The sequence below is a fragment of the Corvus moneduloides genome, chromosome 5, assembly GCF_009650955.1.
Source record: "Corvus moneduloides isolate bCorMon1 chromosome 5, bCorMon1.pri, whole genome shotgun sequence".
NCBI lineage: Eukaryota > Metazoa > Chordata > Aves > Passeriformes > Corvidae > Corvus > Corvus moneduloides.
In genome coordinates this window covers 60,441,093-60,464,715 of record NC_045480.1, presented here as the reverse complement: position 1 = coordinate 60,464,715, position 23,623 = coordinate 60,441,093, and the positions used below count along the sequence as shown (strand labels likewise).

Sequence of the window (23,623 nt, the reverse complement as noted above, 5' to 3'; positions counted from 1 at the left end):
TTTAGGGCTTACAGAGTAAGTCTTAGGGAAGGAAGAAATGTACAAGCAGTTTAAATGTAAAATACATTAAAAAATCACTAGTTTCTCACAGTTTGAAGTGTGTTGTGCTGCCATTAACCAAACAATATGCTTAGGCTCAAACTTTGAGGATTCGATGGAGTGGTAGTACGCAGCCTAAATACTTAATTGAAAGCCATTTCAAGGGTAGTTTTGTCTGTGTTCACATAAATCTTTTTTTGCATTTTAGTGATGCAAGTTCAGTTCGTGTTTTTGGTGCTTTCTAAAACTTCATGACCTTCACTGCTGTCACTGAGTTTGTATGTTGCATTAGGATTATGCTAGCTGTATGTTCAGTAGGTATAAGTAAGCTAAAACCCCACTGCTGAATAAGTGTACTCCAGTACTTCCCTGAATTTCAGAATTTGGCCTGTTTCAAGCTTCAGTGTTTAAAACGCTCGTACAACCTCAAAGGCAAGCAAATGTTGCCCTGTTGGAAGTTTCGAGGTGTGTGTTTTGCACCTCTTAAAGGGAAAGAATCTGTAACATAAAAGGTGAATCACTGTTTGCCATCCTTTCAGAGGCGCGGAGTCCTGTGACCTTTCAGTTTGTCTTTGCTAACGCTTGACATTCAGGCTGTGATCACAAGGCTCAAGGAGGTGCCACGCAGAAGTCCCTTGGCTCGGAGTAATGCAAGTTAGCTGAAGTGTTGGAAGCAGTGTCCCTGCGTTAGACTTCTGAGGGGAAAAATAAGTTATCTTGGCAGAGTGGGACGCTGAGACAATCAGTGCACAGCACTGTGCACTCTGAAATGCAGTCCTATCTTGTGGGATTTTGGTGTTTGGCGGTTGGGGTTTGGTTTTTTTTAAACAGAAAACTTCATTTGAACTAATTTGACTTAGCAACTGTCAGCTGTGTGGTTAACAGCCTGTGCTTCCATGGGTAATAGGTTCCAGATTCAGACTGTCAGTCTTCATGCAAACAAGTGCTGGAGGAACTGGGAGAGGAATTGCTGAATTTCAGGGAGGAGGGAACTTCCTGCCTCCTTTTGGTGCTGTATGTGAGGATTTTCAGAAAGAGTTTTCATTCCCTGTCTTGGCCTCAGGATGCTGATGACTTTTCTGCAGGAGAGAATCCTCTTAACCGAGTAGGAGACATTCTAAATGAGAACAATAAATACAGGGGTGTGGTGGGGGAAAGTGGAAATGGTGGATAACTCAGCGATGCCTCCTGATGTCAATACTTGCTTGTAGCCAACTTTGTAGTAAGAAATGGTTATGGACTTACCAGTTACATTTTCTGTGTGTCTCTGGGGAAGGACAAATGCAAGCCACATATATCAGTATTATCAGAGTTATAAATAACGATGGCCATTTGTGTGATTTCACAACTGCAATTAATTGTGGCTTTTATGTATTATTTTTCGTGGAGGGGAATTTATTAAAGCCTTCCTGATCGTTTTTTGTTCCTATGATAATTCTATACCTATTCTGTACCTCTTGGTGAGAAGAAACCAAACAGGGCCATTCCTGGGCTGTCTTTTGGGAAGCATCTTTTTATTGATGGAGCCAGTTGGCTGAGGCAGGTTTTGCCCACTCTTTTTTTTTCAGTAGGGAAGTTAGTATTGTAACAACCATGGCTGATGGAATTTGTGCACAAGTGAGGTTAAGCAACACCTAAAGTAGATGTCTAAACTTTGAAACTTCAGAATAAAAATGCATGATTTGTTCTGTTCGTAAAGTGTTCATAGGAAATTGTAGCAGTTCTGCCTTAAAGTATTTCTCTCAAATTTTCAGATTATCAAGGATACACTGAGAAATATTTTATAGGTGATCACTGCCCTTTATGGAAAGAGTAACTACAAATGCTCCAATGCAATTTTTCATATTCATTGAAATCTTTTATTCCTGGCACCTAATAATAGACATTTCAATTGAGAATAAAGCTGAATTTCAAAGGGAGTGTAGCTTTCATTTTATAAAATCTGTAGCAGCTGTCTGACTTTTCCATTTAAACTGCAAAATTACTGTTGTAGACTCAATATAGAAATCACTGAAAAATACAAACGTGCTCAAGATTTTGGCTAAACATACTACTCTTATTTTGGTAATAATGATGTAAATTCAGATAGGAGTTTGAACCATTGCATTGCAAAATATTTTTCTTTGTTTACATGCTGCTCATGCAGAATATACCTTGCCACAAGATAAGTTACACTATTACTCAAATTTTCTTTTTTGTCATTATTTAGTGGCTTAATGTTCAATATAAAGAAGGAACAGAGGAGGGGAAGTTTCTCTTCCAGAGATCTCCTGTGTCTGAGCTTCTCAGACTGCTGACTGCTTTTTTCTGTGAGATCAGTTGTCTTCAGTAAAGCATCTGAGCTAAATGTTTTATTAGGACCGTATTTTCCAGAGTATTTTATCCTGGTGTCAGTAACCAAGTAGAGAAATAAAGTAAAAGGTTCACTTTTGTTACAACAGTAATGAAGAATTGGCAGTGCGTTTCTGGAACACACACAAAGGAAAAATGAAATAGTTACTTTAATTTTTTCTGCAAGTAATGCTCAGTTTCTTGAGTATTTCATGCTTAAAAGAATTTGTGAAGTACAGTAAGTAAAACTAAACGCATTTGCTTGAAATAGTTACTTACCAAGTAAAAAACCACCAGTCATGTAAATGGTTTTGATGTTCCTTTCATCCATTTGAAATTTGTGTTACCTCATGCAGAACATGGAGTTTTCTACTTAGTACATTTGCTGTCTTCTTCCTTCTGATATCCTCAAGGCAGGCCTGAATTCAGTATCTTTCTAATAACTTTATATACATCTTTATTCTCAGATGTCTACCCATGTGATCAAACAGTGTCGCTGGTGAAAGCACGTTTGGTAATTTACTTTTTAAATCCTGGAGTTTACTGAGAAACCTCCAAAGATAAAGCCAGCACTTGAAGAGTTAATATGTTATTAGGAGGACAGGAAATCTGGCAACTATTGCAGAAACTAGACCTAATGGTGCACACAAACAATTTGTCAGTCTTGGTAAATGTGAATGGCTTTCTACAAAGTGGCTGCTTTTGCTTTGTTTGAACAGCCTAAACTTTTCCTTTTTGGAGTTTAAATCTTAGAAGTGAAATGTGATCCCCATATTGAATCAAAATAATTTAATTCAAAACATATTTTGATTGGAACAAGGCTGACGTGGAAAGAAACTCTAGAATAAAAAAAAAAAGTTGAAAGGACTTTCTATCATATATTTAGCAGGAAAATTTGAAACAGTTCTAATTAGGCTGAAAAAACCAGCCTTCTTCATTGTAACTTACAAAGGTCATATATCAATGTTAAGGCAGCATTACCAACTTGTGTCTGAAAGCCTGCACATGCAAGCATCGTTCCAGTTGTTTGCTTTTGTTGGGTTTGGGGTTTTGTTTTGAATGCATGTGCACACACGTGTTTCCAAGCCAGAACACGTATTTAGTTTAAAGTAGTTACCTGCTACTGCAGTTATGTGGGTGCTTTGTCGTGTTCAAGAAGAGTATTTTTCACCTGAAAGTTGTGGTTGTGCTAAAAATGTGTGAAATCCTAATTCACGCTTTTCTGTTCATCCTTAAGTATTTTTCAAGTGGCATGTAAAAGAGACTCCATTTTAAGCGTTTCAGAGAAAATTCTTTCAGAGGGGAATTAAAATGTTTAGTCCATTAAAAGTAACAGGCAATTATTTTTACTTGAGATTTATTTCTTACTTGCTGGTGAAGTGTATGCCTGGATTTGTTGGTTTGGTTGTTTGAGTTTTTTTTTTTTTTTTTTTCAATTGAGTAAATAGGGAAGATTATTCATATACGGGTAGTTTTGGTTTCTCATCAGTTTCTCTTTTCATTTTAACATTTCATAAACCACATTTTGTATGGGTTGGACTCCTTTTCTGTCGTTCAAATAAGAGTGGCATGCATGTTTATGCTGTGCTTCAAAATTACTTTCCTTTAATCAGCATAGGAATAAGGCAAGTAAGTCTGTCATTTATTTCTGAATAGCTTGACTGTGAATATATATCTGTGCTGATGAAAAAAAAAAAGGCAGTTAAACCTTTCATCTAATTTCAGTGTTGGAACATCCCAAACTCAAGTACAGTATATATTCATTTTTAATAGACATCACTTCATATGTTATATGTCACTGCATAAAATCTAAAGCAGAAATAAAAGTAGAGGGCAAAAGCCAACGGTAGTCACTTTGAAGATACAAGGCTTGATTCCAAAGGTATAATATTGTTTGGGAAAATATATCTCGATAAATCTTCAGAGAATTTGTACTGGAAAAAGGAAAAATCATTCCTAACCTGCTAGTTTTATGTTTTTTGTCATTCCCTACTTGTTCTACCAAATCATTTGTATTAGTATTAGACTGATGTTAGTCTTTGGTTGCCAGCAGTAAATTATTCTCTGTTCAGTCCTTTCGGAAAACAGGACAGAAAAAGATGATCATAAAATAGTGAATTTCAGAGTTGTTCACGACGTGATAGTTTTGATTGCTCATATTTAGTGACATCAGATTGTGCATTCAAAAAATATTTATGACTAAACTAAAATTTCCTAGTTAGATCAAAGCTTCTATTTGTTGATGTGTCTGAAGTGTTTCTACCTTGGGAATAGAGAAATGAAAGTTACTAATAGGTGTTTGTGTTTGACATCTGTATACTGTACTTTTTAGCATATCTGAAGTGTTTTAGTCTCTGCCTAATAGATCTCATTAAAGAAACAGATATCAGCCCCAAGACAGTTTGTCAAAGTTAATATGAGTCCCCTGTGGACAGAATTGACAATCTGTGTGTCGCTTCACGTGACTGTCTTTCCATGGGCTTGTTTGCTCTTGTAACAATTGGACATTAGTCCCTGATTTGTTTTACAGTAACTCGATGGGATTGGCTATTGCTGTATTTTGCCAGACATTTTCGAGGGTGTCCTTGTTGTGCACATTTCCCTCAGAGCACAGGGAAGAGCGCTGTGCTCGCTCTGCCCTGGGAGCGCTGGCAACTCCTCTATTTGCTCAAGGAGCAGCATGGAAAGGATGTTCATATCCCATGGCTGGGTGCTGGATTTAACTCGAGCCTTAAACGAGCACTGCCTGTCCTAAATGAAGTTGAGGCTGAAGTAACCCTAAATGCTGACCCATCGATAGGCTTGGCTTAGGTTTGCAAGAGGTAAAAGCTAACAGCAATGTTTAAAAGCAACAAAGAAGGTAAACCCCCTTCTTTTTATAACCAAATAGTTCTGCAAATTGCAAGCTCTGTATTTCTCAGATGCTTTCTTACGAGGATCCCTTTTTAAATATACCAGAGTGGCTGCAAAGTGCGTCACTTTGCTGATCTGGTACAGGGTGTTGTTTTCCTTGGAAGTCTATTCTTTAGTCATTTTACAAGCTGTTAATTATTGTTCCTCCATTGATTAAGTCATAGCATAAGCACTTCCCTCCAACCAAGACCTTAACGGTGAACCTGAAATATCAGGCAAGCTTATTTGGCCTTTGAATTTGTGTGCTGTTTGGTCTGTCCTTTGATGTCCTGATGCTGACTGTAGCTGGTTTTCAGTCATCCCTTTCACCTGGGATTTGGCAACTAAGATTTTTAAATGGCTTAATAAGCAAAAAAAAATTATCTACTTTTGCATCTGTACAAATTTCAAATGTAAAATAATTTCAAACTTGAAAACGAGAAGTAAGGTCAGGATGGCTCCCAACCATTCCCTGAGAAGGCAAAGTGTTTTAGTTTTGCTTTTTTAAGGAAAAAAAAAAAATCACATTTATACTTACATTAATCTAAGGAGTTGGCAGTGGTATTCCTTTAGTTATGCAGGTCCCTTTGTGAGGGTAATATGACTCATTGAAAATCTAGCTTTTGTAGAAAAGGAGAGTATGAACAACTGCAACACATGCTGAATATTTACATATGTATCTCTAAAAAAAATCACAAGTTCCTAACATTCTTTATTTTTCTTGGCATTAAATAGTTAGAACAGTACGTATGTTCTAGGGTTAATTTTTTTTTAGCAGGATAGTGTGGAAATTAATTCTTATCATTGTCATTTGCTGAGCCCTGTAGAATTTTATGGCTGCACATTGCAGTATTATGGACACTCATGAGACTCCTGACTGGTTTTATCTTATTAAACAATTTTGAAATCATTAATTTTTAATTGGCCCACTTGTGTTTTTTTTATCGTTTTAATTGTGTGTTTGTGTCTAAATATTGGGTGTTTTTTAAATTAAAAAGAAAAAAAAGTCCTGTCTAGCATAGATGTTGTAAGGTATTGCTATTTGATTGTCCAAACAGATACTATACTGTGTGGGGATTCATTTTAAAGAATGCTTTCAGCAATTCAGCATCCTAATAAAAGTAATAGTAAAAAAAGAATGATATGATGTCTAAGATGTGTACAGGTCTTTTCTTGATTGAAAGTTCTAATTAAGTGAATCGAGGAAAATTAACTGAAATTAGCTGTCAGAAAGTCACATTTAAATGAGTGATGATCTGGTGTGGCAGTAAACATTTAAATGATATAAATTGCCATTTAAGTGTATGGTTTAATGTTTGTCATGCATTAATATGACATGAGACTGCAGTGACAATCAAGCAGCTTGCTCTAATTTGAACATATTTAGGGCTTTTGTGTGGAGTGCACCACACAAATTAAGACAATTGCTGGTTTTATGTGTCAATTTAAATGTTGTTTTCAGGCATCAGTTAATGAAACAAACCCATCATTTTTGTGTGCAAATTGCAGAGTGATTTCCTTGGTTTTCAGATTAATTTCAACTTCCTCTGCTCAAAATTAGGAATTTCCTTTGCAGGGAAAATGCCATTCATTTTGCTAGATGAAGAGAATATCTGTTTATGTTTTTTCATTTGGTAATTCAAATCAGAAATACTTTGAATCCTCTGTACAAAATAGAAAAAGCAAATCCTGATAATGATTTAATCCACATGAGTTAACTCTTTAGATGACAATGATTTTTAGGTTACCTGTTAATACAGTGTTTCTTGGATGCTCTTGTCTTGGGGGTTGGGTTGGACCTGGATAATGTCTTCAGAAAAACAGTTTAATCATTCTGCACAGTACTTTTGTATAGGTTTCCGTATAGGTTTGTAAACAAGAAATGTGTGAAAGTAGTAGCAGTTTCATATTTCCAGCCTGTGAAAAAATTTTTACCCTAACATCACTGGTTAGCTAGTCCTGTTTCCCAAATTCTATCAATCTTCTGGCTGTCAGAATCAGATAATCCTGCTGTTGTTATTTAGCATGCAGATCACAAAGGAAAGCACAGTTTTATCTTGGGAGTTCGTAAAAACATAGCCTGGCTGTGTATAAATGTACCAATACTTTCCACTTACTGCCTTTTTTTTTGTTTTTTTTTTTTCTTATTTTCACTATTAGTTTTAAAAGTGAAGTCTCCCAGTCGGTGGGAAGTAGGGCATGAGACTCTGGCATCTATCACAAGGCCCACCTTTTTTTGGATAGAACGTCTAAAATACTCTTCTCAATTCTGTATTTAGATTTGTTAAGATAATTTTGCATGCTATAAAAAAATGTTTCTGCTACTACCAAATGATTACTATCTGGTGAACTCAAGTTTGTGTTTTGTTTGTGGTTTTTTCCACAGGCGTTGGAAAGTGAGTTTGTTTCCTGCCAGCTTCACCAGTGGATTGATCTGATTTTTGGCTACAAACAACAAGGGCCAGAGGCTGTTAGGTCCCTCAATGTATTCTACTATTTGACTTATGAAGGAGCTGTTAATTTAAGTTCAATAACGGATTCTGTACTGAGAGAGGTGAGTTTGTACTTTATAAATATAGAAAAGTCTTCGTTAACCACAGCAGTGTTGAAACTGTAAAGACTCCTCATTGTTCAAGGCTTCTGGTGAATGTTCAATTTCTTTGTGTTTTCTTGTGGTTTGGCCACAGGCCAGTCAAATGCAAGGTGCCTGAACCAGTTGTCACAGCACGCAGAATTAATAGAACAAGGATGCAGGTTGTTCTTAAACTTTGTGTACCTGGATTTCAGCCCAAGCTGATGCCAGTATAATAATAAAAGTTCAAGGATTGCTTCAGTTGCTGAGTTCAGTCATTTTGTTCCCCGATACTGGATCTTAGTGGCAGTGAGCAACCTTGATTTGGCTTGTGCTTCTGAATTTACTTTCACACTTTTAACAGTTCTCTTTAAGTGCAGTCTTGCATGTGTAGCAAACATCAGAGTTTTGTAGCCTCTGATATTTTAGTTTGGTTTGTTATCAAATTAAAATAACTTGTCCTGTATTTTTCATATGCAAAAGTAAATATTTCAGCATTGGAAAGATCAGGAGCTTTGTTCAGACTCAACATCATTCAGAAAATTTATTTGCCAAAGTATCTCATAGAATACTGTGGGTTCAAAAGTTTCTTCTCTTCCACCTAAACAGCTGTTTAAAAAAGGGCAAGGTGGGGTGATTTTTGACTGATTTTATGTCCTCTCTTCAGACACTATATTGCTACCAAGTATAGCTGCAAGTATATTAATTATAGAATAAATGTAAGTGGTCCCTTGTTATAAAATATTCCAAGTCCATGAAAACAAAGTAATAGGAATCTTGTCAACTGTTTTATTTAGATGGGACACAGGGACTGGCTTACAACCAAAGCGATGGCTCAGTGTTGTCATTACATGGCTTGCTATCAGTCTGCAAACTGCATCGTAGTCAATTTAAACCTAAAATACAGATAGTGCAAATAAATACCCTTAACTGAGCTAAGAAAAGGGCTACTGGGACATGTGGCTTACAAGAAAAAATGTCATCATCTGGATTTGGAAAAGTTGTTGGCGCAAGAGTCATCTAGTAGATGTTCACTGTACCGTGTTTTCAATTCACTGATAATGTTTGTCCACTCTACACTGGCAAGGTTCTATTCTTACCTTTTAAGAGTATTTATTAGACTCTTGAAGTGTTTGGTTAAAGTGTGAGCTGAATTGTAGGCTGGGTATTGTGTGTAATTTGTTCTTAATTTTGTTATTAAATGAACCATCATTGAAATTTTATTTATGAAACTAATAATTGAAGTAACACTAATGAAAGTAGCAGTCTCCACACACAATTTTTGTGTAGTTTTAATTTTTCTAGAACAGTTCTTTTATCATTTTTACTGTGATTTTTTTTTTTACTTGTGTTATAGCCTGAAAAAAAATTTAAGACCAGGGAAGTTACAAATCTGTCTGGAGTTGTGGAACCTCTCAGAGAGGCATTCACTTTGTTACCAAATATTTTGAATTTGTCATGTTTTTATCATACTTTGCTACAATGTTTCTTATTTTTGAGTTGTTCTGTGCTGTCTGAACTGAGTGGTGTATGAAAATGAGAACAGGAGAGGGAGAACCGCAGTGTTGTTGAGTTCATAATAGTGGAGTAGCTCAGCAGCAGTAGAATTTTGAACCACTACTGATGGTGTCAAAAATACTTGCTGATGAATGCAGGTAGCAGAATAAATGGTGTCTTGTAGCACTTCTGTTCTGAGTTGCTTGAAGGATTGACCCAATGGAGTATTTTTATTTAGGATTTTTAAGCAGGTCACTAAAACAGTGAAAGGTTTCCTGCTTAGTTAGGCATCCCTTGCCATTTACATGTATTTTGTAAAGCATATTTTTTGTTATGTAAATGTGCATATGTAATTTTAAAAGACACATATGATCAGCTCTGATGTGATATTGATACTGCAGAAATTTAATGACTCTCATCATCAATGGTGACTTATTCTGGTTTTACTTATGGGTAGAGATGAAAGTAATGAAAAATCTGTTTGTGTGTATTTCTGTGTGCATAATCATTCTATATCTGTGTGCTAAATGAATTTATCATGCACCTTTGACAGCCTCACCTTCTTGCTGCTTGCTAATCTGTCTCCCTGAGGACCTGTGCTTACATTCTGTGCTGCCAAGCAGCTTCAATCAGCATTTATTTTTCCTCCTTCAGTCAGCGTTCCAGAAAATGTTTCCTCTTTTCTCCACCAAATTCCTGGTTAGAGCCCAAATGAATTTCTGATATGGACAATTAACAGAATTTTTAGGCAGGCATGGCACCTCAGAGTTAATATCTGTTTATTAGGCAAGTATTAAACTGGATTTCTTGGTTTCAAAAAGGATGTTTTAGCTTTTTCCTCTTGATAAGAATTCAGGGTTTGGGTCTTTAAATCTTGACAGTTGTAGCAGAAAATGGATTTTTATTTGCCAACCTAAACCAAAGAGAAGCTTCTGTATATTCTGAGACCTGCAAGTCATTGAGGCTTTTAGGTATCATATGGAAATAATAGCTGGTGCTCAAACCATGGCAATTTCCCCACATAGATAGTCAGTGCTGAGCCTGAACCCCATCAGTAATGAGAAGCCTATGATGCATGTGTTTCTGAGGTATCTCCACAGATATATGCATGGATATTGGTGACCTAACTCATCAAAGAGGCCACACACAGAACAATGGTGGAAGGCACTGAGGAGTGGAGGGATGTAGGTTAATGCAGAATTTCCTTAGGTCTCCTAAATGGCTCCAACTGGCACCTTTATTTTTATAGGCAGTCAGGTTATATATATTACAAGAAGGAAGTACTCATCTAGGAAGGAAAACTACTTGATTAAAACCATATTCCTCCTTTCTTTTTTTTTTTAAACTGAAAATGTAGAACTTTTACATTCTCTTATACTGCTGTGAACAATTTTTTCCTGCCGTTCTTTCTGCCTATGGGAATAAAGGAAGTAAAGTATTTTGAAAGGATCTGACTGCCATAATAGAAAATTTTAAACTAAAGTGCAAACCATGGGCCACATGCTACCTTTTGGCAGATAAACCCTGGGGAGTGCAAAGCTTGCATAATTCAAACGCAAATCTCAGGGGGAGGGGAGTAGATCAAGAGAGAAGGGTTTGAGTTGCAGCCAGTGGGGGAAGGGAACTGCAGCCAGGAGAAGCAAGGCAAGGCATCCAGTATCCTTGCTGGCATATTGGTGCACTGCTCATCCTGCAGACACAATTCCTTCCTCCTCCTCTTCCCCTCCAAGCATTTTAGCAGTGCTGTCATTGACTCTGCTCCTTGTGTGTCTTGTTGAAGGAGGTGACAGCTGCAGAGGGAAGTTGCTGTTCAGTGGGCAAGCAGTAAAAATATCTTTCTGGTGGAAAACACTCTATTTGCCAGCAGAGCTTTGCTGTGTCACTGCCTTCTGTTGACTTGCTCTTGAGCACCGTGTTTTGATCTGTGGGACTCCCAATCACAAGGTCTGCTGTGGAAGGCCTCTTTTTTTTGCCTGGATGGAAGGGGCAAGGAGTCATTTAGCACAGACAAATGTCATCCAGCTGTTCTGGAGAGAATTCACAGCACCTTCTTATCACAAATTCTGCTCTCTTTTTGCCATAGCTGTCCAAGAATGGGAGGGGGGGGGAGGTAGAATTAGATCTAAGTCATTCAGACAAGTAACTGATTAAGAGCTGAAGCACAATCCATAGAAAATAATTTGTATCTAGGCCTGATTGGTGAGTATTTCATCAGTGTTGGTCAGAAGAATAGAAATTCCTCTTGTCTCTGGTTTAGTGTAACAAAGGACGATGGTGAATCTGGGCTGCCCTCAGTTACTACTTAAAAGTCCATTTCTCCACTGATACCCCTATGTAGTTAGTGTAAACACCGGATAAAAGCAAAGGAAAGAGACAAGGTTAGTAGCAGAAAGATGAAATATTAATTGGAGAATGCATCATTGATTTGTATGGGAACCCCTACCTTTCACAAAGCACCCTGAATTTTGTACCATGCCCATGAAAAAGCACATAACCACATAAAAAAAAAAAAAAGAAAATATATATATATATATATACCATCTAACATGATCTTTGAAGTCAGCAATTTAAGGAAGACTAATCATTTTTAAATTAGCAATAAGAGCTCTAAAAAGAACAAGTCCCATTAAATTAATAACATCAGGTGATTTGCTTTCAGCGTTAGATGGTTCTGTTGTTTTGTACTTATTCCTCTGAAGAGAAAGTGCATTTTTGTTACATGAAGGTAGTCTGTTCAGCATTAAGAAGCAAGCTTTCTCTATTCTTTTGGCACCTTTCTTTATGCTGATGATATTTCATTTCCATATGAACTGAGGAGTTTCAAAAATTGTGAAGAATCAGCTTGGACATAGCATTTGGCTTGTTATTTGAATGTGCCACTTCTGATTATATGTAGAGAGAAAAGATAATTCTTTTATTTTCAACTTTAAGGCATATGGGATAAATTATTTTATGGATAATAGCTTTTAAGTGTTGTTCAAGATTAATATCTTTGGGTAGCTTTTATGCACCTTAGGTCTATCTCTTATGAGTCTTACTTTATTTTTAAATATTTACAGTTTGAGAGACTTCTGTGCCCAAAAGAAGTTACAAGGATGTTTAGTTTACGTGACCCCAGTTTCATGACAGCAGTAGCAGATCTGATATCTTATCCCAGAGAAAGCATTTTTGGCCACTCTTTTAGCTCTGTTCATGGTGGGAGTTAATAGCATATTTCAGCTCTAACTCAGCTGGAGAACCCTGACAACAGTGAATCTTTCACAGAGTATAAACACGATTTGTATTTATAGCATAGTTAACATTTACTAAATAGTTGGGAAAACGATCAGTCTGGTTTTAGCAGGTTGGGCAACAGTCTTTGTTGTGGCTGTGATGAGTTTTAAATGTAGGATAAAATGGTTATAAAATAACTGTCACAGAGCAGTAAATTTCCGTGTGCTGAATTCGGTAAGTAACAAATACGTGCAGGCAACATTCAAAGTACGGTAAAAACAATCTTTGAATTGTCTCTGGCTTAAGTGTGCTGCATGGATGGCATGTTTGGTGTTGTACAGCATGGGAACAGTGGGAAAAGCCAAATAAATGTTTAGCATTGGTCTCATTTTAATTACAAATCTATATTAAAATGCCCTTATATGGAACTGGAATGAAGAAGGCTGTATTTAAAGGAAGCATACTGATTTCATGTCTAAGGAGAGGTGAACTTGGCAATGCAACCAAGCCCATGCCTTGGTCTTTTCCTGGGAAGTACCCAGAGCAGGATGTGTAACACAGGCAGGGCCTCCCATGAGGGCAAGTACCACTGCTCAATGAAATCAGCTTGTCTTGGGCATCAGGACTCTCCCACGAAAGGATGAAGTATTTCCTTCTGGTGAAAGGAGCATTAAATAACAGGAGCACCACTCCTGCCACCAGTTTGTATCAATTACCTATTCGTTCTCACATCTCTGCTCACATTGTGACCTGCCTGTGGTGTTGGAGTAAACGAGCAAAATGAACATAAGCAAATGCTTACTGTGATATCTTGGAGGTGTGGCACTCCTTTGATTCCATTCAGCCGGGAGTTTGATATGATGAATGGGGATTTATTGCCCTTTGCCTCAATGTACCTATTTACTGCAAGGCTTACAAACAGACATGAAAAGTATTCAGCCAAGTTCTGATCCAGAAAAATATTTTACCTTGTTGTTCTCCTTTTTCCTTCATTACAGAATAGATTCTAGTTTTACCTGCGGCTTCTGCTTCTCTATCCAGCAGGCAAAGAAGTGATATTTTAGAGTTAATTAAAGTAGGACTGAGATGCTTCATGTGTAAGGATTTAAAGAACTGGCTGGAAGTAGTAAAGTTTTTTGGAAGGAGGTGACTCCTATGAATTAGTTCTTCAGCTCTGCGTGCTTTTTTCCTCAGCTTCTGATTGAAATTCAAGGGATAGAAGTTTTCAGTGCAGTCAGTTCCCTCACCTCTTCTTGCTTGACCTGTCTTGTGGATCTATCAGAGCCAGAGAGGTCTTGAGACCCCCTAGGCTCTTTACATTTTGATTTGTGCCTGGCTGGTCAGTCTTAGCTGACATATTTGTTGGTCAGCATTAAATAAGAAAGAGTAATCAAAAGATAAATAATGTATGGGTAACAGTGATGTTCATAATACTTCAAAAATAACTCCTTTTGATATAAATTGGTTCTATTTTTAAACTTTTTTTTCCTCTTCCATATGTGGAAAGGGTGAGATATACTTGTATATAATAGCTAGAGTTATACACCAAGTCATTTAGCCTTGAATGAAACATGGAAGTGAGCAGGCTACAGGAATTTTTTGTGTCATCAATATGCTTTGATTATTTGCAGGCTCTTTATGCTGTCCAAATGATACCTGTACTGTCTTCCACAGTAATTGGGAAATGAGACATTTTTGTTCTGAATGTTTTTTTTCTGTGTGTTTATTGCAGCCCAGGGTGTCTGACTTGGGCATCAGTGTTCCCACTGTGTCCGTAGATGTGTGTGGTGTTTACTGACCAAACTTTGTTATTTTAGTTATTAGTTATATTTGATAAATAGCTGCTGCTTGGGTGAGAAAGCTTGTGGTCATGCCAAAGGTGTTTTCCTCAGGCAGTATCTAAAAGTCAAGTCTCAGTTAAATGTTACATTCTATTAAATAATAACAAAAAGTTTATTTGTTGCAGTAGAAAACTCTGAGATAGCATTGTACCCATAGTTTGGAAACAGCAAGTTTGGTCTTGTAGGTAGTAGTCATGAGAGTTTAAATAAATGTATTTCATAGCTTAGCAAAAGGAGTTATTTATTTCTTTTTCACAATTGTTACAGATTCTGAAAGGTGATCACTGAAGACCACTACATTTGGTTTAAACTACTGGTTTAAAGACCACTACATTTTTGATTTTTACTTCTGTGTGTTAACCTCCTTCCGACTGTTTTATTTTAATGAAGCTTTTTTATTTAATAAATAGAGATGACATCAATGTTTAAGAAATTCTGTGGAATGTTAACAGATTGGAATTGATTACTTTTTTCCAGAGGAAGAAGTTTTATATGAGACAATTTGGGATTGTTAGGTATTTAGACGAGCAAATGAATAATGCCAGAAATTGAAGTTTGAGGGTATTGCACATGGCAGTGCCACTACTTTCTCTGTGGCAGTTATTGATTTTAAATGAAAGCAGTGAGTTGCTCTCTTGAAATCTTCAGCTGCCAGAGAGAGATGGGAAGCAATTTTGGTTGTGGTGCTCAAATAAAACAGAAGCTGTTGTATTTTTAAAAACTAGTCCCAGAGCTGCTTAGGATTTTGCTTGTACTGAATCCAGTTTTATTTGCAGGTCCTTACATTGATCTTAACTCCCTTTTTAGACTCTTTTCTCTTTTTATTCTGTCAGTCTCTTTGAAGTACTACCAGACCTGTTTTTGTAGTTCTAATATTTTTTATCTGCTTCTTTCCAGTAGCCAAAGATTTAGGTGTTTTGAATGAGCACATCAGTGCTCCAGACAGAGATACTGTTTGAAATTATCCATGAACCCAGTGCCTCTGAACATTATTGAGTGACATTTGTTTCTGTTGGTTGTGTCTGCTCTGACTAACTGGTTTCTTTCAGATTGGCAGCTGGGATTACGCTGCAGTAGACGGACAGCTGCGTGAGCTGGAGATTGCAGCCAGGCCAGGCTGTGCCTCTGTTTAATATGCCTGGAATGTATATATTCAGATTGGAGCAACTTGCACAGCCCTGAGGGGCTTCTATTTGTATTCTCACAAACTGTGATTACTTCCTGTTTTACTTTAATGACTGCCATGTAATTGTCATACTGACTTGTCTGGACAAAAAGACTTCATTTTTTCTTTTTTCTCACAGAAAATTCCTTAATGTAGTTTAAGAGCTGGGTTAGTGTTTTTGTTTGTGAATATGTGGTAGAAGGCATCCTATGCTGTTCTCCTTTCTCCCCTTTTCTGATGTGAACAGAATAATTTATTATTCATATATTGACTCTCAAACAGCTTGAAGAAAAAAAGTAATCCTGATTAGGGTAACCTCTCCCCCTCCATGTATCTGTAGTAGTTAGTTAGACCAGTAACCAATCTCCAGACAATTCTGGTGTTTTCAGCAGGCAGAAGGAGGTGAAACTGGGGGGTGGTAAGATGAAAAGAAAAATATTATGTAGCAGATACGTTTCTTGCAAGGAAGGTACAAAGAAGGAAGAATAAAAATGTTTAATTTCTATTTGATGGCTTTAATTTCTCCATGTATCTGTTGGTTTCTTGTGTCATGAGGCACACAGTTTTGTAACAGACCTTGCTAACACATTGCAGCCGGCAAAGGTTGTGCACTTTTTGCTCCATCCCAAGTTGCTCATGTGCTCTAATAAGGCCCCCCTCTGCGGGCTGCTGACAGTATTTCTGCCCACGCTTCAGCTCTGGAGCCATAACCCTGAGGTACTGGGGTTGGAGCTGTACCTGCATTAGTGGGCAGCAACAGGTGCCTTCTGCACTCTGCTTGGTTAGCAGAGGGTACGTCACAAACACTCTGCAGTCAGGTTTAATGATACCTAGAGAACAGTACATAACTCTTGGTCTTGTAGTGTCTTTTCCATAGCCTTTCTTCTGCTCCATTCTCCTCCCTGCTATTTGTTAGATTTCAAAGCTAGTACAGACAATTTTTTTAAATTGGTATGTTAAGTGAATAGTTCAATGGGAAAACAAAATATAGAAGTGATTCGATACAAAATGTTTGATTTCTGAAGCCAAAACAAGAGAAATAATTTTCTGGTTTGACATGAAGAAAGTGGACTGCTCATTTTATTTTTAAAATAGCAAATGGGAGTGTGTGAATTTATGATACTAACATTTGAGTGCTGTGTTTTTTCTTTGGGTCAAGTGTAGTGCAATATCCCCAGGGCAGGTGTACAGTCAGCCAGTGTATACATTGCCTGTGTCAGAAAAGCATTTTGCCCATTTTTCACAATCTTGATCTAATGGGGATTGTTAGGGAACATGGGAGATGGTACTACAAAGAGCTTCTCTTTATAATCTTCTGCCTCTTTTCAGCAATTTTATCTGTTGTTACGAGTTGTGCTTGCTCTCTGGCTAGTGTTATCTGTGTTTCTGTAGTCCTAGAGGAATTTAACTAAGAATATTCCTGTAGGGATGTAAGTGGCTCTCTCTGGTCAGAGGTGGTTTTCTGATCACTTGTTACCAGAGCTGGATTTTAATCACCGTCCCATGGGGAAAGGAGCTCCTTGGTTGACCGCTAAGCCATTCAGCTTCCCTGTCTGAGGGGAAACCTGTCAAACGGTCTGTGTTCTCTGATGCTCTAAAGCAACATCTGGGTGGAAGGAAGAGGAAAGCAAGTAATCATAATGGCATATCACTCAAGCCAATGGAAATCACTGAGGAACACGTGCATAAACCTTTTTGAATATTGAAAAGTGAGGTAGGAGCGGCAGAGAGCCAAAGTAATTACTTTTGCAAGGGCTGTTATTTTCTGGACATAAATACTGGGCAGAAATATGGAGGATGAACCCAAAACGTTTTCTGTCCCTGACACGTGTGCTGAAAGAATATGTATTACAATGCATGTTGTTATTTCACCTGGGGTTTCAAATGTTTGGCAACTAAATCTTAGAGATCTGGGAAGTAACTGGGAATACTTCGGTGCAGATCTGTAAAGGCCCTGAGAGCAGCCTCTCTGTAGCAAATGGTGAGGTTGTAGCTTGTTGTGCCCTCAGGCCAAGGCGTGCATTTTAACATGGGTGTGCTGTGCCCCTGGGCTCTTCAGACAGTTTGGTGTTTTGTGTCTGAGGAGGCATGATGAAAGCAGCTCTGAGCTAGTCCCTTTAAAGGTCTTTAAATCTGGAGTTAAATGGTGTATGTCTTGCCTTTTAACTATTATGGGCCTTCATTTGAGGATTTGAGTTCAAAACTGGAGACCGTTTCGTTCTTTCTCTGTGACACTCACTGCAGTTCCCCCTCCACCCGCCCTCCCTCATATTTAATTTTATAGTTCTTTCAGACATAAACATGAAAAAAAAGCAATTTTGACTTAGTTTCTGAGTGTTGCTGCAAAGAAAAGTAACAAACATCTGTTTTTACCTTAACTGCATCCATATGTTCAACCTCCCCATCACCCTCCTTCCCAAAAAATTTACAGCCGTATTTGGTGGGTAGTGCATACTGTTGAATTAACTTTCTTCACAGTTAGATGAGAGGGTAAGTTCAGAGGCTGAAAATAGCCATACCAAACAGTGGCCAGGAGCTACATTATAACTAAGCCAAGTTTTCAAGTTCTTTACTTTTCTTCTTTTAATTTGCTTCCCTATTCCCCTTCTCCCCTTCCCACCCCCCAAGAAAAGAAAAGATGATCTAGGAGACTTTTTTAGGAACAGGTAAAATCAGATAAATGTTAACTTACGAAATTTGCTATGGCTTTCATGCTTCTAAGTTAATTAACATTTGAAATACAATGATACATAAGTCTGTGGTTTGAGATGCATATTGTGTGAATTATTGTAAAAGGTTGCTTACCTTGTTTCATTTTATTACTTCTTGTTGTAGCATCTGGAACAATTCTGGCATTACCAAAATTTTGGTTTTGTAGATGATTAACAGGAAAAAGGCAGTTTTACTGAGATACTTGAAAAACAGTGAAATAAAATGTGGAATGATACTATGTTTTACTTTGTGGCACACATCTTGCTTTCAGCAGTAAATTTGTCAAGCTAAAGATCTCTTTCAAACAAAGGCTATGCCTTTCCAGTTGTATGGTGCCTTTAATAGATGTGAAACTGGTTGTGCAAATTTCCCAAGCATTTCTACCTACAGTCATCTGAATGGCTGCATGCTCCAGAGGGATCCAGCAGTGTGAGAACACATGCCCTTCCTCTACTGCTGGAGGAGCTGTCTGTCTCTTAGTAATACTGACTAATGCTGGTAGTACTTCTTTTCAAGAAAGCTCAGTTAGAAGCTGGGCTATAATTCATTAGAAAGGAAGTGGATGATGACTTTCTGACTGATGGGCATTTCACTGTATTTTCTCAGGTGAATGGTAGGTACTTTTCTTCAAAGGATATACTAATTATATCTCTGAGAAAAAAATTTCCTGCTCCTACCTGGTTTTCTTTGACAGGTTGAACAAAAGTCTGAGTGGCATCTGGTGGCTCTTTCTATTGTTATGTAAATTGAGAGAACAGGGATTGATTCCAGCTCCACCATCACATTTCTGCTGACAGAGGGAGGTCATCTTGCATCCTTCTGTATGTGATCCTTCTGACTGAGACATCAGAATGGGGAGTTGACATCTGGATTGACTTTGAATACAATCTGGGAAAAGGAAGGAACCATTTGGGGTTGCTAGTACACTCTCTTGGTCATTATTACAAAATGTGCATGCTAAAAAAAGAAACCTTTACTTTTTTTTTTTCTTGATAACTAGAAGGAATGCAGAAGATTTTTTTTTTTCTGAAGTCCAGCCACTATGTCTAGACGTATTTGTCCAAGTGTTGTTGCCTTTACTCAACAGTTCTTCAAATTTCTTTTGGATCTCTGAAGACACCAGTAAAGATGACGTACAGATACCAGTACCTGTGCTTTTATGTTCTGTGTACAGATCTGATGTTTTATGAAACCTTGTTAGCTGTGGTAGAACGTGGATTTTTCCCAGTTCTGTTGTCTATAAGGGAAAGATTGTGTCGGGGCTATTGCAGTCCTGGAACTGTAGGTGCTCATCTTTTTTGGAATGACCAGATGGAACCTAATGAGTCTAAAGGACTTATTTGTGCTGGAACTGTAAATCACAGACTCCAGCTAGAAGATAAACAGGGATGTAGAAACTGTCTGTTAAGACTGAAAACAGAGAACTTGTGATCCTCTGAGGCAGGCTTTGGCAAAATCATTGTCCCATTGGCCAGCAGCTTCACCAGGTCTGACAAACACTGTATGAAAACAGACAATGCCTCTTGATGGTGGGTTGAGTAGAGTACTTTATACTTGTTCTACATCAGTTTGGGCTCTTGTAATGATGAATGTATTTGAAATACTCTGCATCAATGTGATGAGTTGTGTTTCTTTTTCCCTCACTATTGGTGCTATGTAAGAGTGTGTAGTTTCCAGAGGAATTAAAAGACGTACCAGATTCCATGGTTGGGACAAAATTGTGACTCTCTTTAAGTGCTGAACATGGGCATTAGGGAGTGAAAGTTTTCTGTATTGATCATAAGTCCATATGCAAGGAAATTAATAAATCTAAAGCTTATTATTTCCTCACTTTATCTATTCTCAGTTCTAAATCAAATGCCTGGGAGCTGTGCTTCAAGAATACTTTATTAATTTTTGTAGTGGTTTTGGTTCAAAATATTCATTACTTACTTATTTTCCTTCTGTGAGATAAGAATTAGGAGAAAAGCAAAGCAGGCACAAACCTTAAACAGTTGCAGTACAATGAAAGAGTTTTATTACTAATAGAATTAAAAGTAAAGAGAAAATAACAAAACAAAATTAAAGCAAATCCCCCCCCCCTCCAGCACTTCTCTCCTTTTACCCAGCTCACACAGGGGATAACAGAACATGGGATGTTAGTCAGTGTTTTAGTTCTTGAAAAGTCTCTCTCTCATGCTTAAGGAAAAAAGGGTTTTCCTTCAGTTGCACGTGGTTCCCAAACTGCCACTAACAGCAGATCCGCCCGGAAACAATCAATCTGCTGTGTGTAGAACATCTCTCCCATGAAAAATCTCACAGTTCCTTCACACTACAAAACGTGGGCCATCACATGGGGTTATTCATCTTTTTAAGGATAAGTTATTTTGGCCTGCACACAAAGGCTTTTCTTCGCCACAAGTCTCTAACAGCCTCTTACTGCTTCTATATAGCCTGGCATAGGCATTCTTCACAATCCTCACAGGCACACGAAGATACTCCATCCCCCCATGTTCTTCAAATGGATTAAAGAGACAAACAGTCTGTGCTATTACAGTTTCTTATCACGGCATGCAAGAAGGTTTCTTTTAAGCTGCACGCCAGAATCGCGGCACCGCCCTCTTTTCTCCCGTCGCCATTTCCAGCTCCGTCCCACGGGACTCACTTCTCTTTCTCTCTGACTCTGAAGCCTCCATGTTGAAGGGTGTTCTTGTTCAGGCTTTACAGTGGGGAAAGCCTCGCTCCCTCTGTGCTGCTGGCTGCGTGGTGTCCTCTTCAGTTCAGCACGCAGTGTGCTGGCTGCAGACAGGAGGCTCTGCCAGCTCCCGCTGACTCCGCCGGCTCCGCATGGAGAGGAGAGGGACCCGCCTGTCCCCAGGAGCCGCGCTGGATGGGTTTAGCTGTGAGCAGTCCATGGCTGGTTTTAGCTGCCTGCGGCTCTGGGACAGTCCCCCTGCAGCGACCCAGGGTCCGTGCCGCAGCGTGGGGAAAGGGGGAAAGGGGCAGTGGCCCTGGCCCGGCGGGGCCGGGAGGCTCGGAGCCCCCCCACCTCCCAGCAGGGGAGCTCCGACAAAAAGGGGAAGTCCTGCCTTTCTGTGCGGTTTAAATATGCAAATTGTGAGAAGCGTAATTGGTCTTAAAGACTGTCCATCAACTCAGGGTCAACCCAATACATTTTAAATAATTTATTTGAGATATGTTTAATAGGAAATAAATAGTGGATTCTAAAGACTGTCAATTTTTACTAAATATTTTAACAAGTATAGAGTAACTGGCAGCCAGGACAGTCTGCATCTGGTCCTTCTGTATTCTTTTGGCCCTACCCTCAGTGCGGGGCAGAATTCCCATTTGCTAATAAAAATATGCCACTTAATCTGCAAGTAGGTGTAGACAAATCTTTTTACAATCTGCATGTTTTGAAACAAACAGCATTTTCTGGAGAGGGTAGAGCTGCTGACCAGTTCCTTCGTTAATGCTTCCATGTCTTAAGAGACCTCAAAGCTTTTGTGATTCCTTTGATATCTTGAGTCACAAACCCTCAGATTTGAATTTTAATGCAGCATGTCTCATCAGCAGGAAGGAGACTCATGTAGTCTTACTGAGCTTTAGTGCTTCATGAGTCTAATACTGCTGTTCCTCAAAAAGTGCTCACTGCATCACAGTGTGTGTATGTCAGATTTCAGCCAGCTTTTTGATAAACTTACTTATTCACCAGTTCTTTGAAGATTATGGTGCTTCCCAGAGTGGGCAAGAGTGTTAGAATCTGTTCACAGACTAATTTTGACTCCTGCTCTGGTGAGTTCAGATGTTTCAAAGCCCTGCCAAATGTAATAAGGCCAAGTGTTCTGGATGGCATGTTTACTATCAAAAGGATGATTATTTTAAGGTCTCAGGTGCATTCTACTTTTAGCTCTGTTATTGCTGTAACAGGAGAACATTGTGTGTCCTAGTAATGGTCTTTATTATTACCTAAACCAGTTGTTTGTAAGAATAAGGTCAGCATAAGTCCACTGTCTCAAAAATTTTGAGTGGCTAAAGTAGAACAGGAAATATAAGTGTAAGGAGTCTTAAGGAAGGTTGAACCATGAAAAAGAAGAATTAGAGGAAAATACCTGAGGCATCAGTCCATGTGCAGCCTGCTAACCCATAGCAAAGGCCAGGTGATTAGTTTAGCTCACAATGAAAGAGATGTAAACTAAGTTGAATGATTTGAGATTTTCTGTGGTATCAGCCTGTTTCTGTGAATGGTGCAGGGGGCCAGCCTGACAAGAGGTAACTTGTTGAATTTTGGCTGCTTGGTGTTATCTTTAAACCAGTGGGCCAAGAGGTGTCAGCATGGAAAACTAGCTGGACGTGCCTAGGGCAAGACGTATAAATTCACAGGTTTCAGCATAATTATTTTTAAGAAATGACTAAGCATAATATTTTCATGTATTTCCTATGAAGAAAGTACTTAAGCATATTGCTGAAGATACAGAGAAACTTTAAAAACCCCCTTGTATTACACCTTCATGTTCTCCTTTAGTGTTACTGTTGGTATTTAATGCATCCTAACGTTGTTTGCTCTTTTTGAATAAACCTGGAAGTAAGAATAAAAGCTCAGTATTGCCTTTCTTGTAGTTACTGCTGTGAAATGGAGCAATGGAGTTTAACGTACAACACTTAATACCTACAGAAACTTTTTAGAAGTTAACTTTTGTTTTTGAGTTATGCTACAAACAGGATAAGCCAGTGTTAGAAAGGAGAAAAATTGAGCCAATAAAGAGGGTTTCTGATTATAATAGCTTGTTTCTGTTTAATATCATTGAGCAGGATGAGGTTTTGCAGAGTTTCTCATGGAAATAGCATCCACAGCACTAAAATGATTACCTCATTCTTAGTACCAGTGCCAAGCACTTAGCCCCACAGTGAACACACGGGGTTGATTTTCAACGTGAAACAAGCCAGAAGTGGGGAATGACATTTTCAGGTGACAGTTATGGTTCTATTGCCTGTAATTAGCACCTCTTAACATGCAAACCTGCCTGTGCCTTTTCCAGGCTGTGGAAGCTCAAATAAGAAGTTTTGGACAGACCCCTTCCCAACTACTCATAGAACCACATCCTCCACGAAGTTCTGCCATGCAGGTGGTAAGTGCCATGTTAACTCTTTGCGACCTGCCTTTGTGCTCAATTCCTTTGCCATCTTAACTTTGCAGAACTGGACACTTTCACTTTGCTTTTATGTGGTTGTGGAATTATGTTATTAAAACCAGCAGATGAGTTACGATTTGGTAGGAGTTGTATGCAGTGCTTAACTGTTTTTTTATTTATTGCTGAAAGGATTGCATTGATTTCTAGTACAGGCTTTTTTTTTTGTCAGTGTAATCTAGGAACACTTCAT

At 38.3% G+C, this 23,623-nt stretch overlaps 1 protein-coding gene across 4 annotated transcripts in view; it reads left to right on the top strand.

Moving 5' to 3' along the window:
• Positions 1-23,623, top strand: part of LRBA (LPS responsive beige-like anchor protein) — a 373,887-nt gene that overhangs the window by 309,983 nt on the left and 40,281 nt on the right. For all 4 annotated transcript variants that reach the window (XM_032110029.1, XM_032110032.1, XM_032110030.1 and 1 more), the window contains 2 exons: positions 7,649-7,816; positions 23,281-23,370. In XM_032110029.1, the coding sequence (XP_031965920.1) occupies positions 7,649-7,816; positions 23,281-23,370 (258 nt within the window). The remainder of the gene's footprint in view (positions 1-7,648; positions 7,817-23,280; positions 23,371-23,623) is intronic.